The 15,624-nt window shown below is 31.3% G+C and overlaps 2 protein-coding genes across 2 annotated transcripts; one reads left to right on the top strand and one right to left on the bottom strand.

Annotated features, from left to right (window-relative positions):
- The first annotated feature begins 3,887 nt into the window (after positions 1-3,887).
- LOC103498874 (bidirectional sugar transporter N3) lies at positions 3,888-6,815 on the top strand. The gene is made up of 6 exons (XM_008461669.3): positions 3,888-4,132; positions 4,693-4,729; positions 4,947-5,157; positions 5,251-5,412; positions 6,296-6,415; positions 6,507-6,815. Exons 1-6 carry the CDS (start codon positions 4,081-4,083, stop codon positions 6,756-6,758), a joined length of 834 nt encoding a protein of 277 aa, XP_008459891.1. The 5' UTR covers positions 3,888-4,080; the 3' UTR covers positions 6,759-6,815.
- A 974-nt stretch (positions 6,816-7,789) lies between these two features.
- LOC103498873 (serine/threonine-protein kinase PBS1) lies at positions 7,790-13,360 on the bottom strand. The gene is made up of 5 exons (XM_008461668.3): positions 12,296-13,360; positions 11,528-11,727; positions 10,465-10,654; positions 8,918-9,309; positions 7,790-8,833 (listed from the first exon to the last, which is right to left on the bottom strand). Exons 1-5 carry the CDS (start codon positions 12,414-12,416, stop codon positions 8,324-8,326), a joined length of 1,413 nt encoding a protein of 470 aa, XP_008459890.1. The 5' UTR covers positions 12,417-13,360; the 3' UTR covers positions 7,790-8,323.
- Positions 13,361-15,624: the final 2,264 nt, after the last annotated feature.

Below are 15,624 nucleotides of genomic sequence, written 5' to 3'. Positions count from 1 at the left end.
TCTTGAAATCGAAAATTTTATCTTCATCCTTTTAGTTGTTGCAGTAAAGAAAAAAGAAAGTCAAAGCTTATTTATATACAAAATCAATAATTTAAACCTTCCTTAAAAACCACTTCCCAAGTGAAAAAAAAAAAAAACAAAATGAAAAGAAATGTTAGTCCCAATGTGTGTAGATTTTTTCTTTTTGAAAAAAGGAATCAGAAGATGGCAATTTCAACAATGGTGTGAGATTTTGGGTAGAAGGGAGCTATCAATTAAAGTAATCACTAAACTAACTATAAAAATTGAAAATTAAATAGTTTTCTTTATATACATTATAGAAAGACGATAAAGTTGAGAGGGACTCGAGCTCTCCTAGACCTATACTAAATCCATTAGTGGTTTGAAACGAATAAAAGATTACATCTTTGAACTTGAACCTTTATTCTTTTTTTTTTTTTTTTTTTGTTGAGATTTTCTAATATAAATTGCATAAAAAAAATTACTATCTTCTTTGAAACACCAATAATATTTAATGAGTTTGAAAGTTTTTGTACATTTATAAATAGTTATGGGAACTTTTATAAAAGGGTGTGGGTATAGTGAATAATGGAGAAGTAGGGCTGACGTGGAAATATGGGGGTTGTTGAAATGTAATGAGAATTATGGTTGCTTTGGCTTAGTAACATGAAATTTCCTTTTTCTTTTTTGGTTCCCTTGTGGGATTTGGTTTTATCAACACATTTCAAAAAGTCTCTTCAACTTTTACACACCATTCTATTTTCCTTTAATTATCTTGTCCTAGGTTCAATTATACCTTTCATCTCTAATACTTTTCCATTCATGTCAACTTCCTTCCTTTATTCATATTATACACATTTATTATTCATTCTTCTGAGGTAACTTATTGTTAGATTAGAAAAGTTCGATCCAATGATCTTTTTTTTTTATCAATCGTAAATTTTTATTTAAAGAAGAAAAATGTAATCATGTTGTAAGAAAGAAAAATCTGTATGAAACACTTATAATACTCATACCACACATTCTAATGGTTAAAGGGTGGCTTGATCTTTTGATACTTTTAAGTATTTGAAAGTTATCATTGTTAATTAACTCTATCCGGAGTTATAATACTATATTTATGAATATTATTTGAACTAGGATTAGATTGGATTCTAATTTTTATGAATTATATATGAATTATTGAGATTGAGGCACATGTCCTACACTTCGTGAGCTCAGTGTGGGATTTGAACCTTTGGATAAGGGTGCATCCATAGAGCATGCCTCAGTATGACATGATGCTAACCTCGGCCTAGATCAAGAATGGAGGGTTTGGGCTTCCCTCTCTAGCTTTTAGATTGGATTTTAGGGTGCTATTTTGGCTCTAGTCTCTCTTTTCTTTTTTATTTGGTTGTTCCTAAACTTCGTCAAATATCAATTACGTTATTTAATTTGGTAAAAAAAAAAACCACTCATAATGATTATCATATTAGTGGTAATATAAATGTAAGTCATGAACTAAGCATCGAGATGCACATATCAACTACTATGGAGTTAATTTCAAAGTTGGTGTAGCTAAATTATTTATACTTTAATGTAATTATTCATAAATTGTTTAATCGAAAGTCGATTAGACATGCTTTCTTTTCTTTTTTAGGGTGAGTAGATGTCAACATGACCAAAATGGTCGAGTGGTGTTATGTATCTATTGCTGTTTATGTTAGTTTTTTTAATGGTTCAAGATTTTTGGTTTAAATTCTCATATTTTATCCATCAAAATTTAAATAAAAAAAAAATTAAAGGACATATTGGATATGAAATAGGAATTATTTGTCCATAGAAAACTAGCTAATGGTGTGGTGTTGATAGCACTATATTACTTGCACACATATACTTGTCTCTTAATTTGTTATCTAAATGTATATATGTGAGGTAAAAAAAAAGTTATAAAAGGAAGAATCACTTTTTTATTACATATTTTAAGTTACCCGTTGAATAAATTAGAATTTTTTTTTTAAATTGATGCTGATGTACCCATTAATAAATAGATGAAGTGTTCAAAAAAATTTCATGCTCTTGGAGTATAGGAAATGTTTTTTTAAAAAAAAAATTGCAAAACTGATAGGTATTTGTTTTTTTTTTTTCTTTTTTTCTTCTATTAATGAAAGTAATAAACTCTTTTTAACCTTTTATAAAGTTACCAATTAGCTGTTAAAATTTATTTATTTATGTGTTGATTAGGGGTAGATTTACCATCAAACTCACCTTAATGTGGTCCATAAGAAGCTAATAATAATAAAAGTGTAACTTTCAAGAAAATTGCAATTAATAATATTTAGATTTTTTTGGGCATACAACTGTCAACTCAAAATATTCACTGATCAATACAAATGGAAAGAAAATGATCCTAAAGTAATTAATTAAAATTTGGTGACATGGTAAATAATTAGGCAATTAATGTTGATTTGTAGATGGATTTCATTTCAACCTTTAGAAAAGAAATAATAAGATGAAAAATGATAAAAAGTACTATAATGTATTAATTTCCATACATTGGAAAGTAGAAAGAAAAGTTTTTCACCCTAATCTCATACAAAGATTACAAGGTAGATACCAACATAAATGTCATGTTTCAATCTATGACACGATAGAAATGTGGAAATATTGATCGAAATGTCGACACATCACAAGTTAGCAAAATCTCATCCCCTAGTTTTCTATATTACAGTAGTAGATGAGGAATTAAATTTGAATCTCTAACCTCAAAATATAATAATACAAATTATCAAGATTAAATTATAAATGTAGTTCCTATATGATTGATAAAAAAAAAATTATAAATTTAATCTTTATGATTTGATAAAATCTTCGGTATAGCAGGTTATTAGAAGAATTTCATATAAAAGGTGAAACATAAACAAACTAGCATACGATTACACTGGTTCTTTAATATAATAGATCGTAGAATACTCAAATCACAAACTTTTATCTGTAACACATTTGTATGCATGCTAACTACTCTATTCTCGCTTTTGCTTTGAATGTAAAGATATTTGGGTTTACCTATATATTGATCCTTCTTTTACCTTATTGTTAAAAATCATATTTGTTTAATTGTTTTAGTAATTCCAAATAATACAATATAATTGACAAAAATGTCAATAATTTAATATTTTAATTGCTAAATTTTAAAATGAAAATTATCTCTACATTATTCAAATTAAAAGCTACCAATTATAATGTATAAATTAAATTGAAATATTAAAGATATAGATCAACTGATGCAATGTTTACATTATTCGATTTAGAATTATCTCAAAATACCTAAATATGAAAAATATCATTATCAAGAATTTTCACCACATTGGCAAGAAAATTATCACATAATCCTAAACGAGAAAAGAAAGATGGAGGAAGACAAGCAAATTATGAGGAATAATCACTCAAGTCATCAAATTTATAGAAGTTTTGTACATCACATTTAAAACTTTAATGAATTGGTAAATTTAAAAGATCAATAAAAGTTAAGTATAAAGTTTAAATTTATATAACCGTTGAGTTGATAATATTTTAATTTATACAACCACTAGAATTTAAGGATACAAATTGATTTTTCGTTCTACGAATATATATATATATATATATATATATATATAAATCAAATATGCTCACGTTGGATAGTTTTATTCAATAATATTTTTCGTAAAACTAAAAAAAAATTGAGATTGTAAGAGATGTGTGGGAGTAAGCAAAGAGATGTGCACATATGGGTTGGATGCATGATTTTGTGGTAACTTACCTACCAATCCCTCCACCTGTATTCAACTTTTTCTCTTTCTTTCTATACAATCACTTCACTTTCTATATAAACCAAATATCTCTCATGCTTCTTCTCAATATCATCTTCTCTTAAATAAAAACATCAAGAGAGAGAGAGAGAGAAAGGGCTACACAAAGGAGAGAGAAAGGCAGAGAGCGAGAGAAGAGAGAGGCTAGGGTTTCTTGCCCAGCCCCCCTCTGCTTTCATATCAAGAACCAGAACAATAACAAAGAAGGAAGTTTGTTAGCTACCAATATTACTTTGGAGGCAAAAAGAAAATGGCTATCTTTCATAGTCCTCATCTCTTAGTTTTCACATTTGGCCTTCTTGGTAATCATTAATGTTCATATACATTTTTTCCCCCCTCTTTATGCCTCTCAAACTCGGTTTTGTTTGTATATCTTTCGTTAAACACAACAATTGACTTAAACAATAAGTTCAACTAATTAAAATCTATGTTTTTAATTATCAAGAGGTTATATAGATGCTTGAATCTTTTTACCTTCCCTTGCCATTTTATTAAAAAATTAATCTTTTGTTAATTATTTAAATTATAATCACTCTCTAATATTAGCTAAGTAAGCAAACTAATTCATATCCCATTCAAGAAATGGTCTCTTCCCATGACTTTCTTTGACAGACCCTTTTGATAAAACTTCTTACAATTAAATCTCACCAAAAAAAAAAAAAAAAAAAAGAACAATAAATCTTCTTCCTTTGTTGTTATTATTATTGTGTTATGATTGTTAAAGGTAAAAATATACTATTGGTGGAATAATAATAATAATAATAAAAGTGAGAATCAAATGAAAATTAAATAAATAATTGTTGGGGGTTGTCACATGCATTAATGATTTCTCAACTAACTTTTAAAAAAATTTGTCTTGCAGGTAACATCATTTCCTTCTTTGTCTACTTAGCTCCTTTGTGAGTTTCTTCTCTCTCCTCTCTCACACTTCCCCTTCTCTTTTAACCATAATAAATTTGCTTAACACATTAATCAATCAAAACTTCTAAATATATTACTAATTAAAATTAACTTAATTTCTCTTTCCTACATCTAACCCTTCATCAATTATTCAAACCCTACAGAGAGAAAGTAAAGAAAATAAAGTGAACTGTTTTTCAATTCTCCTGATCTCAGGCCAACGTTTTACCGAATATGGCAAAAGAAGTCCACCGAGGGCTTCCACGCATTGCCGTATCTAGTCGCGCTCTTCAGCTCAGCCCTTTGGCTTTGCTATGCCTTCCTCAAAACCAACACTTTTCTTCTCATCACCATCAACTCCTTTGGTTGTGTCATCGAGTTTCTCTACTTCATCGTTTTCATCGTATTCGCTGCCAACTCGGTCAGGGTTAGTCTCCTTCCTTCCTCTTTTAATACCATACCATGTTAAATTATTGTAAATACATTCGATTAACAATTAATTATTTTTGTTTGTGGGCAGATGTTGACAATTAGAATATTTGCTATGATGAACATGGGGCTTTTTGGATTGATCCTTGTGGCCATTCACTTCATTTCTAATCCTTCAAATCGTATTGATGTTATGGGGTGGATTTGTGTTGCTGTTTCTGTCTCTGTTTTCGCAGCTCCTTTAAGCATTTTGGTGAGTCTTTTCTTTTCTTTTTCCATTGTTATTATGGAAATTTTTTACATAATAATATTTATGGATGCATGCCTACTATATTAATCTCACATATTTACATACTTATATAAATTGATGCCTAGTAGTACTATAAAGTTTCTATATTCTCCTATTAAAAAAGTTATTGTATCTACTCATCTATATATATATATATATATATATGGTGTTGTTTTCAAAATTGATTACCCCATGATGGCTACAAGTGCATCAATAAGCAATTCCTTCTATGTTACTTTAATTTACTTAATTAAGTAACTTTTTGTCTTATTACATAACCTAAATTACAAAGTTACTCTTTATTTGATCTCTTAATAGTATTTGAGCTGCTTTCAAAAATTTTAAAATTTTTTAACTTGTTAAGCTCAAAATTCAAACTTAATTTAAGGTTATAAACTTGAAAGATCACTTTCGGAAGAATATTAGTAAAACAACACAACTTTGATTTTTTTTTCTTCTTTTGATGTTTAATCTCTAGGTTTTATATTTAATTTTATTTGGTTTGTAGATTTCAAAATGTTATGATTTTAGTCCTTTAATTTTGAGCTTGATTTTAGTTTAATCCATCTGTAAGATTCAAATTTTATAAGCTAATTAATCTTTCATTTTTGTTTCAAATTTAACTAAACGAACCAAAATATTTATAACTATAGCAAAATGTCACAATCTATCCGTGATAGATACCGATAAACTACTATCATCTATTACTAATCGACATTGGTAGATATCTATCATTTTGTGTTAAATTTTTTCTATAATTAATAATATTAATTACCCAACAAAAAAAGATGTTTTTTACTTTTATGAATCATTATAGAAATATAACAGAAATTAATTCTGGATGCAGAGACAAGTGATGACAACAAAAAGTGTTGAGTTTATGCCTTTTACACTCTCATTCTTCCTTACACTAAGTGCCATCATGTGGTTCGCTTATGGTCTTCTCTTGAACGACATATGCATTGCTGTAAGTGAACTAAATAAATTTACCGATCGAGCTTCGTTTCATTTTAGTTTCTATACTATTTTCTGAACAAAATTAATAATTTTGAATACAGATTCCAAATGTGGTAGGATTCATATTGGGGTTACTTCAAATGGTGGTATATGCAATTTATAGAAAAAGGAAAATAGTAATAATGGAAGAGAAGAAACAGCCAGAACCAGTAGTTTTAAAAAGCATAGCAGTTTCTGAGGTTTTTGCTATGAAAAAGGCCAGCGGAAATGATGCACAATTAAAGGAAGTCATTATAATAAAGCAAGAAGCTCAAGAAGATGACAAACTTAGCTGTGACAAAATCAATACTTAATCAAAGTTTGTCTATACACTTTCATCAATCACCAAAAGATCATTGCCCCTTTTGTTACTCTCTCCTTTCATCCAACTTTTACATCAATTCCTATTATCTTCTATATCTATATATATAGTTTACAATCATATATTGTTTGCTCACTCTTTACCTCCTCCTGTTTGTTTTCAATTATAAGTTCAAGTTTACGAATTTTGATTCTCTACGTACATTTTACTGTGTAGTTGTACGTTCTATCTTCAATTGAGTTATAAGTTTAGTCGGTTAATTTTGAGTTTTGTGTTTAATATGTCTTTATATTTTCGAAATGTTTTGATGGGTTTTTTGTGCTTTTAATTTTGTCTCTTGATAATATGTTGTCTCTTAAAAATTTCAAATTTTTAAAAGTAATTGATCCTTAAAATATGAGTAAATTATATAAGAATTAGACTTAAAGTATATTAGCAAATGCAAAAAATTTAGAAATATATCATAGTTCTAATCCAGCTTTTCGATAGATTGTGTCACCAATAGGAGTTTATTAACAATTATAATTATTCAAATAACAAACCAATTGAGCTACATGACAAGGGTACATTTCAAATTGCTTTGGTTGAGCTATCAAAATTGCACAACATGCCAAAGGAACTAATATTTATTTAACAAACTGATAGTGATAGGTCAATGATAATTGATTACAAAGGTTTATAAATGGAACGATTGAGTAGGGATAATTCAATTTAATTAATTAATTATGTATAGGTTAGATTGTTATACACTCATAAAAAAGCATAAATTTTGGACAAGACTAAAATTCGGTATGGAGCTGATGGTTGTTTAAAAGAAACGAAACGAGTTGCAGTGATGAATGCCGGGAGAGGAAATGGCAAGGAGGTGCTTTGTTGAATTGAATATGCATAAGTCGCTTTTCAACGTTCATAAAGACCATACTTAGATCATACAAAGGATGCCTTTTATGTGCGTGTAATGGCCACACATTAGTATTGTATATGTAAAAAGGCGAAGGGAAACTAAGGTGCAATGGGATGAAGTTTGATAGGAAGAAGAAAATAGCAAAATTGGCTGATTCAAACAGTTTTGTATCTCTTTCGTTCATACAGGACATAAGCGAATAAAAAATGCCAACTCTCACCTTTTCAATTCCTGACTCTCTCTCTTTCTCTACATTCTCCTCCACCATGCTTGCCTTTTCTTCTTCTTCACGTCATCATCATCATCATCTTCTTCTTCTTCTTCTTCTTCTTCTTCTTCTTCTTCTTTTTCTTCTTCCTCATGTGTAAGTTTAGTGAATTCATATAAAAGAGGAAAATTTTAATTGAACAAAGTTGAGAAAAAGTATCGACCAGGTCCCTTAAGGACCAACCCCAACCCCTACATCAATTGCTTTTGCTGCTTACAAGTGACAGAGTTGCAGCCTATGAGCAATGATTTAGAAGCTTGAATAAGCCCTTCGAACATTGGAACTTCTTCGTTCTTACTCAACTGATCAAACATAGTGCAGGAAAGGAGACGAGGTAACAGAGGTGATCATTCCTTTTGCATATCTTCTTCTAATTGCATTTACTTTATCCATTAGAGCCATCAAAACTGCCTTGTGTGCTCTGCCGTCGTTTTTCTCGCCAATTTTCTCCCCACATCTTGGCCTCGGCAACTGCACGCTCTCTGTCTAAATCCCTATTCAAAATCCTAGCAGTCTCCCTTGGGGAGTCATCCTTCTCGGGACCATCCAATGGCCACCTTCGTCCAGAAGCTCCCCCTTCTTCATTCTTTACCATCCCTCCTCCACCTTTCTCGTCTCTGTTCCGTCTTTCATCCCGGTCACCAGAACCTCTCTGAGCGGCAGTACCAGCAGCAGCAGCAGTACCTGAAGGAGAACTTGGATCGTATGATTGATTTGCTAAATAAGACAGGGCAGTAACCACATCTCCAATGAGCGGACGGGCGGCAGCCTGTTCTTGGGTACACATGGATGCCACAGCTAAAGCCTGGTAGAGACCTCTCATCGGATACCGCCCCTGCAACTGTGGATCAGCCAATTTCGAGAATCTTCTGCGATCGTTAAAAAACGGTCGTGCCTACATTGTAAAAAACAAGGCCCCAATTATAATTAGCACGCAACAAAACACTAGTGAACATGCTGAAAATATACCATGTCTTACCCATGTGACAAGATTCTGTTCTCCTTGGGGTCGGGTGCTATCAATGGCTCTCCTTCCAGTAATCAACTCTAAGAAGACAACACCGAAACTATAAACATCAGATTTGACAGTTAATTGTCCAGTCATGGCGTATTCGGGAGCACAGTAACCATATGTTCCCATGACCCTGGTGGAAACATGAGATTTATCTCCAACAGGGCCAAGCTTTGCAAGGCCAAAATCAGAAAGCTTTGGATGGTATCCTTCATCAAGTAATATATTGGAAGATTTGAAGTCTCTATAAATAACTGGAGGGTTGGCCTTGTCATGCAAGTACTCTAAACCTCTGGCTGCACCAGCAGCTATTTTCATTCTTGTGTTCCAATCTAGGGGTTCCTTCTCAGGTGGAATTTCTGAGCAAGATGAAAAATATTATTAAGAAGAAAATTATCATCAAGATACAAGGACAGAAGGCTAAAAGTACTTAAAGTTTGCTATGGAAGTAAAGTAACATTCTTCAAGGATTAAGTTACAAGGGAGAACAAAAAATTCTCCCTAAATCCAGTAGAATCCCATTCCAATTGGCAGTAAAAAAGTAATAATTAAGAAGATAAAAATCTAACAAAGAATAAAGCATGATTCCCAATTGCTAAGCCTTACGCTAAAAATAAAATATTAAGAACCATTTCTATTGGTTCATTCTTTTTGGGAGGATAAGGAATGTCATTCCATTTCTCCCATTTTAGTAGGTACCACTACCATTCTTCCCATTTTGTGTCTTCCTTTATCTACTTTTTTGCGGGTCTCACACCAAATTAACTTTGATTCTGATTCTAAACATTAGTAAACAATGCCATGATAGTCATCTACATTTAGATTCTGATTCTATAACAACTTTAATAAAGACAGTATTAGAAATTTTATTAACTTGCTACAATTTTTCTTCATTTTCTTCCTTATTCCTATTATTTATCAAGTAAACGGAATCAATATGATGAAGCATGTAACAACACTCCTCTCATGCATATTTCCTCTCATGCATATTTCTAAGTGACTGTATAAAACAATCAAATGGCAAGATTGATATAAAAGAATTAATTCATTTTATTCATAAACTAAACTAGCGAGTTTAGATTTATCACAACACACATCTCACAAATTCCAGGACAGGTATAATTTCACATAATTGCAATAACATTGATGATATGATCCAATAACAGTCAATAAACTTCATTAAAAGCTGCTGTGAATCAGACTCGAGAAGCTTGCTTAATTCATAAAAATGGATAATGGGAACTAAAAAGCAGCTTTTTCTTAAATCACATAACCACATGCAAGATAAAGTACCCAGACATGGACTTTACCCCTTTGTGGAAAGTAATAATTAGATTTAAAGTGCAAGTGAGAGTTAAGAGGCAACAATCAACATCAGATCTAAATTTAAAATTTCTCCCTAAATTGCAGGATGTGATGCATAAACGATTTCTCAAAAGAAAATACACAAATTGAATTCTTATTAACATGTGTGGATCGTAGCAATAAGATTTAAAGTCAAGAAAAAATGTTACCGTGAAGGTGGTCTTCCAATGATCCCAAAGGCATGAACTCATACACAAGAAGTCGTTGATCCCCATCAGCACAATAACCAATCAGATTCACCAGATTTGGATGATGCAGAAGGCTAAGCATGAGAACTTCCACTAGGAATTCTCTGTTGCCTTGAAGACCATTCCTATCCAACTGTTTAACAGCAACAATCTGCAGCAAAATATACAAATCAGAAATTTTCTTTGTAAGAGGAAGATTGCTCAAAAGTCAACTTTTCATCCTCCCCCATTCACAAAGATCAAGATTAACATTTCCATATAACTAAAGCTGCTTATACTTATCGGAAGATCAATCCCAGTTTGGTGGATAATGTATAGACATATTGTAGAGGAATTAATCATTCTCAGACCTATACATCTATAAATCTTTTGTTCCTCAAATTTATGTGAATAAATTCAATTAAAAATCTGGAGCATGACAAATCTGTCTTTTCTTACGGTAAAAGTCTGCATAGCAAACTTGTATATACCGTACTTCATCTTGGCCACATCAATTTTCCCATGGAAGTTAATCATGTGTAATAGCATCAGGACATAAACAGTACATATATATAACCCAATCAAACACTTATACCTTCAATCCTACAATTTATACATACATGCATACATACATTTACATACATACAAGTAATAAATCAACACCAAACTATTTTTCCATGGCATAAGGAACTTCGAAGTTACTTAAGAAACAAACCAATATCTTGCTTTCAACAAAAATAAGTAGCTAACATAATACAATTTCTAGAAAACTCATAATTTCTTTAAATAGATAAGTGATATTAATTTCGTGCTCCTTACAAGTCCTTATCTTAATGGATATGTACCTCGCAGATCATGAAGACTAATTAAATTTTAGCATTCCATAATGTCTACATTCCCTTTAAGTAAAAAATCAATTCCAAATTATTTTCCCAACATAAGATAACCTGTAACAATATATATCCAAGTCTATTATATAATTGAAAGTTGTTTGCCTATGCCTACAACAATATCTAATTGATGCCTTGAAATATAGACACATAACCTGGCCTGTGCTTTCAAGCCGCCCTTTGTATACACGTCCAAATCCTCCTTCCCCAATAAAACACTCTGGTCTAAAATTCTTCGTAGCTGTTGCAAGCTCACGAAAAGTGAATGTTTGAGCAGAAATATTGACAAGAGGCGTCGGAATCTGCTGTTCCCTTTTGGAACCTCCATTACTTTTCGATCTAAGTTTGTCTATTCCTGCAAGGAAAACATACCATCAGAGCAATCTCGTAACAGATCCATTTGAAGCATCCAGCCCTCCTACCATTCTAAAACCGAGGATCTGACCTCCGTGAAAATAGGAAAAGACACTTGAAGTGCTAAAACTCTATTTGCAGAAAGATCATAAAGCCACCATTGCAAAGTGGAAAGAATCTAGTACTGCAAAACACTATTGGCTGGCATACAAACATGATTGCTCCATAGTACAAAAATTTGGATGAACACAATTGCCAGATTTAGTGACATCAAATAATTCATTGCTACTCTGATCCCTATTACATGCCCATCAATCAGATAGAATTCACCATGATTCCTCAAAAGAAAAGAACACAAGTCTATCGAATTTAAGAAAATCTACTGGGGTCCACAAATCAGTAATCAGTAATCAGTAATTTTTCTCCATTGAATTAAAACCTTTCATAGACTAACAAGAAGCAAGGAAAGGAACAAGAATGAAGAATGGTTTAAACTTAGATCAAGAACACACAGATTCTTCAGCAGAGGCAACTCCAGATCAAGAACCAAAAAGAAGAGATAAACTCACCAGAAGGCAACTTGGCAATGTTTGGTGGAACCATTGGATGGTCTTGCTTACCATCATCGCTTTCCTTTTCAGGATTCAACTTCTCCTCCTCCCTCGAATCGAAACAAGGAAAACAACCCATATCCTCAAATCAAAAACCCAATCCAAAGAATCTTTTTACTCCCCAAGAACACAATAACAAATGGAAGAATTGATCTTAAACGCCGCCAGAATCAAGGACTCAAAATCCAATCCAATTACAACGAGAAGCAAAGAAATCACATCAAGGATCAGTCCAAATCTGTCCGTTCTTTAAAAATTTCAGTACTCCAGAACCTTCCCCCCGATCGGGTAGGTGAAAAACGAAGAACCAAACAGAGAGAAAGAGAAAGTAGAAGAATCGAAACAGTATAGAAATAGGAATAAAGGATGTTGAAGAGAAGAGGGTCGTTGGGGGAAAAACAAAAGGTTTCGTGTGAGATAGATTAACTGAGTCTGTACAGTGAAAATGAAGACCAGAGTTGGAAGAAGAAGAGCCGGCTTTGCTTTGAACTCTCTGCTCGGCTTCCACACGCCCCCCCTTGTAATTACAATTACAGTAACCCCATTTATTCAATTAACAAAACAGAATAAAAAAAACAAGTGGGAAAGAGGAAAAGGGAGAAAAAAAGAAAAGAAAATCCCATCTCAAATTTCACATCCACTGTTCTTCTCTCTCCATGAATAATTGAATAATTATCCAATTACGCATCATTTCTTTGAACTGTTTTGTTGGGTCGTGTTCATCAGAGAGACGGAAACGGGGTTGAATTTTAAGCAGTGAATAAAACTAAAAGAGAGACCTCAAATGGCGGGACTGGTGGTGGATTCCATTTTCAACCCATCTCTTTGTTTATTCAAAGCTTCAATTTGTTTTCCCTTAAATTTCTTCCCCTTTTAGCGTTCTTCTGACGCTGATTTCAATTCAACCAATCACAACCATATCTGTCATCACCCTCGGATTCAAATCGGACGGTTTTCTATACTTTTTTTCTTTCTTTTTTTTTTTTTTCTAGTGAAGTGTGAAAATGAAAACTTTTTAAAATTTTCTAGTGATTGAAATTTTCTATTTGTCATTTGAAGTGATAACAACAACTAATGAATGAACTACGAAGATTCAAAAAGGCAAAAACGTCATTTTTCCATTGTGTTTTTCTAACTCTCTCCAGCATTTAATCCAACAAATAACCTTTTCTGTTTGTAGTGAATTTATTCCTTTTATTGAAGATATTTTTCAAACTTCCGACTAATCTATTTACATTTCTTTTTGTGTTGATGATTTTGCAGGGATGTAAATGGTTAGTCTAATCGGGTCTAATTCAATTTTAGTTTGGCTTAGTTGTGTTCAAACGTCGGTCTCAACGTCTATATAATTTAATCACCAAATACCTAATTAGTTCAATAAAATTTTCTTTTATTAAAGTGTGCATCTCCTACTTCATGTATGGTTTAACGTGGAATTTGATATTGTATTAGATTAAACGTGAGATCCAATCTCAAAATCAATTTGATAACTAGATGAGTAACTCATATTTATTAAACAAACACACCTCTCTTTAATCATGAAAATTAAATCCCTCATTAACTCACTCATATGATATTAAAAAGGTAACATCAATAAAACATTTACTACGTTTCACAAAACTCTCATCGAACAATTTCAATATGCATTTTTACTTTAAATAACATATACCATAATTTTTATAAGCCAATTGAAACTTAGACATGAGATGAATATGGTTATATATATATATAGTATAATAAATTTTAGATTTTATTGAAAATTCATATTCCCACTACACCCTAATTAAAGAATTAGTTTAGTTGAACCACCATAACTTTCAAAAGCTAAATATACACACCAATGTGGAAAAAAAATTAAACTATGATTATAATTTGTCAACAAAAACGTTCATCCATGTGGTAGAAAGTATTGCAATCTTAAATAAGCTACATAAGCTCATGTTCTTCATTAATTTAGTTCAATAAATGAAATTATTTGCCTTTTGTTTTCTTTTTGAACCCAAAACAAAAAAAACAAAAAAAAAAAAAAAGAAATTGATAGGACATCAAGTTGACATATTTATTAAATGTGTCACTTGATTTATAAATATCTTAAATTGTGCCATTTTTACTAATCGCTTACTAGAAAATATAATTATTATTTTATGTGTGATTTAGATCCATTTATATTTTACAAAAGATATCTAAATAAGTATGCAAAATTATTAATTTTCTCTCTTTCATATTTATATAAGATTGTAATTTTCTCTTTTATTATTATTTATTATTTGTAGTGGAATAGTGTATTTAAAAATCATTAAAATTGAATAAAGCAAAGGAAAAATAATAATTATAAAGGAAAGCAAAAAATTCCCTAAATAAAGTTTTGATTAAAAAAAACATTTATTTCAAGGATTGCAGCAATGTTAGAAGCTAAAGAAGGGAATAATTATTCTTTTATCTTTAGATAAAGGCTTTCATGGGAAGTTCTTTCTTCAAGTACGGGTTTCGTTTTAAAATTGCAAATCGAAAATCAATGAAAACGTTCTATTTAAGCTATACAAAAACAAAAAGCAATTAGATTCGAACTTACTACGACGAAATGAAAATTCCTGTGAATAAGAAAAAAAAAATCAGAAAAATTGTGAAGTGTCTTTAGTCTCTTTCTCCAAATCTTTTTTTAACAGTCAACGCGACTCAAATAATGGTGACCTAACTACATTAAAGACTTCTTCTGTTGATGTTGATTTCAATCCTCCATTCGTTGGACTCCTTGCCGCTATCGTAAAAGGTTTGAAATTTATTAAGATCCACAGAAAATCATTGTCGAATTGGATTGCTCCCAAGCCTTAGACTTAGACTTGATCTCTAGAAAACAAAGCGCTCTTAATGAATTAGCAAACGTAGCCGATGAAATGGGTCATTGGTTAGAAAGATGTACATAAATCATTAGATGACATAAGGGTAGTAAACTTCCCTCCCTACACTGTTGTCGTATAGCATTATCTGATGTATCAAATGTAACCGTGGAGGGTTGATAAAATTTTGTTTTTGAAGGACAAAGAAATGAAAAAAGGTTAGCACCGACAATATTGTAAAAGGCAAAACACACATTGGTGGGTTTATAGGATTTTCTCATATGATCAAAAGATTCCCATTTCCACCAATACCCACTTTCTTTCTCCTTCTAACAACCCCTTCCTTTTTTATATTATTATTATTATTATTATTCAACCCATTAACTCTAATTAATATTTCTAATTTTTACACAATAATAATATTCAGTATCTTGAGATAAATAATAAAGA

This window comes from Cucumis melo, chromosome 11, assembly GCF_025177605.1.
Source record: "Cucumis melo cultivar AY chromosome 11, USDA_Cmelo_AY_1.0, whole genome shotgun sequence".
In the NCBI taxonomy this organism is placed as follows: Eukaryota; Viridiplantae; Streptophyta; class Magnoliopsida; order Cucurbitales; family Cucurbitaceae; genus Cucumis; species Cucumis melo.
Note: the sequence above shows the minus strand (reverse complement) of the source record. Positions and strands in the feature narration are given on the sequence as shown.

Excerpts from the sequence above, each read along its gene's own strand:
- LOC103498874 (XM_008461669.3), top strand. The coding sequence starts at position 4,081 with ATGGCTATCTTTCATAGTCCTCATCTCTTAGTTTTCACATTTGGCCTT. Across the intron at positions 4,730-4,946 it reads TTTGTCTACTTAGCTCCTTT|GCCAACGTTTTACCGAATAT; the intron begins GTGAGTTTCTTC and ends TCCTGATCTCAG. Across the intron at positions 5,413-6,295 it reads CAGCTCCTTTAAGCATTTTG|AGACAAGTGATGACAACAAA; the intron begins GTGAGTCTTTTC and ends TTCTGGATGCAG.
- LOC103498873 (XM_008461668.3), bottom strand. The coding sequence starts at position 12,416 with ATGGGTTGTTTTCCTTGTTTCGATTCGAGGGAGGAGGAGAAGTTGAAT. Across the intron at positions 11,728-12,295 it reads CATTGCCAAGTTGCCTTCTG|GAATAGACAAACTTAGATCG; the intron begins GTGAGTTTATCT and ends TTTTCCTTGCAG. Across the intron at positions 9,310-10,464 it reads ATTGGAAGACCACCTTCACG|AAATTCCACCTGAGAAGGAA; the intron begins GTAACATTTTTT and ends CATCTTGCTCAG.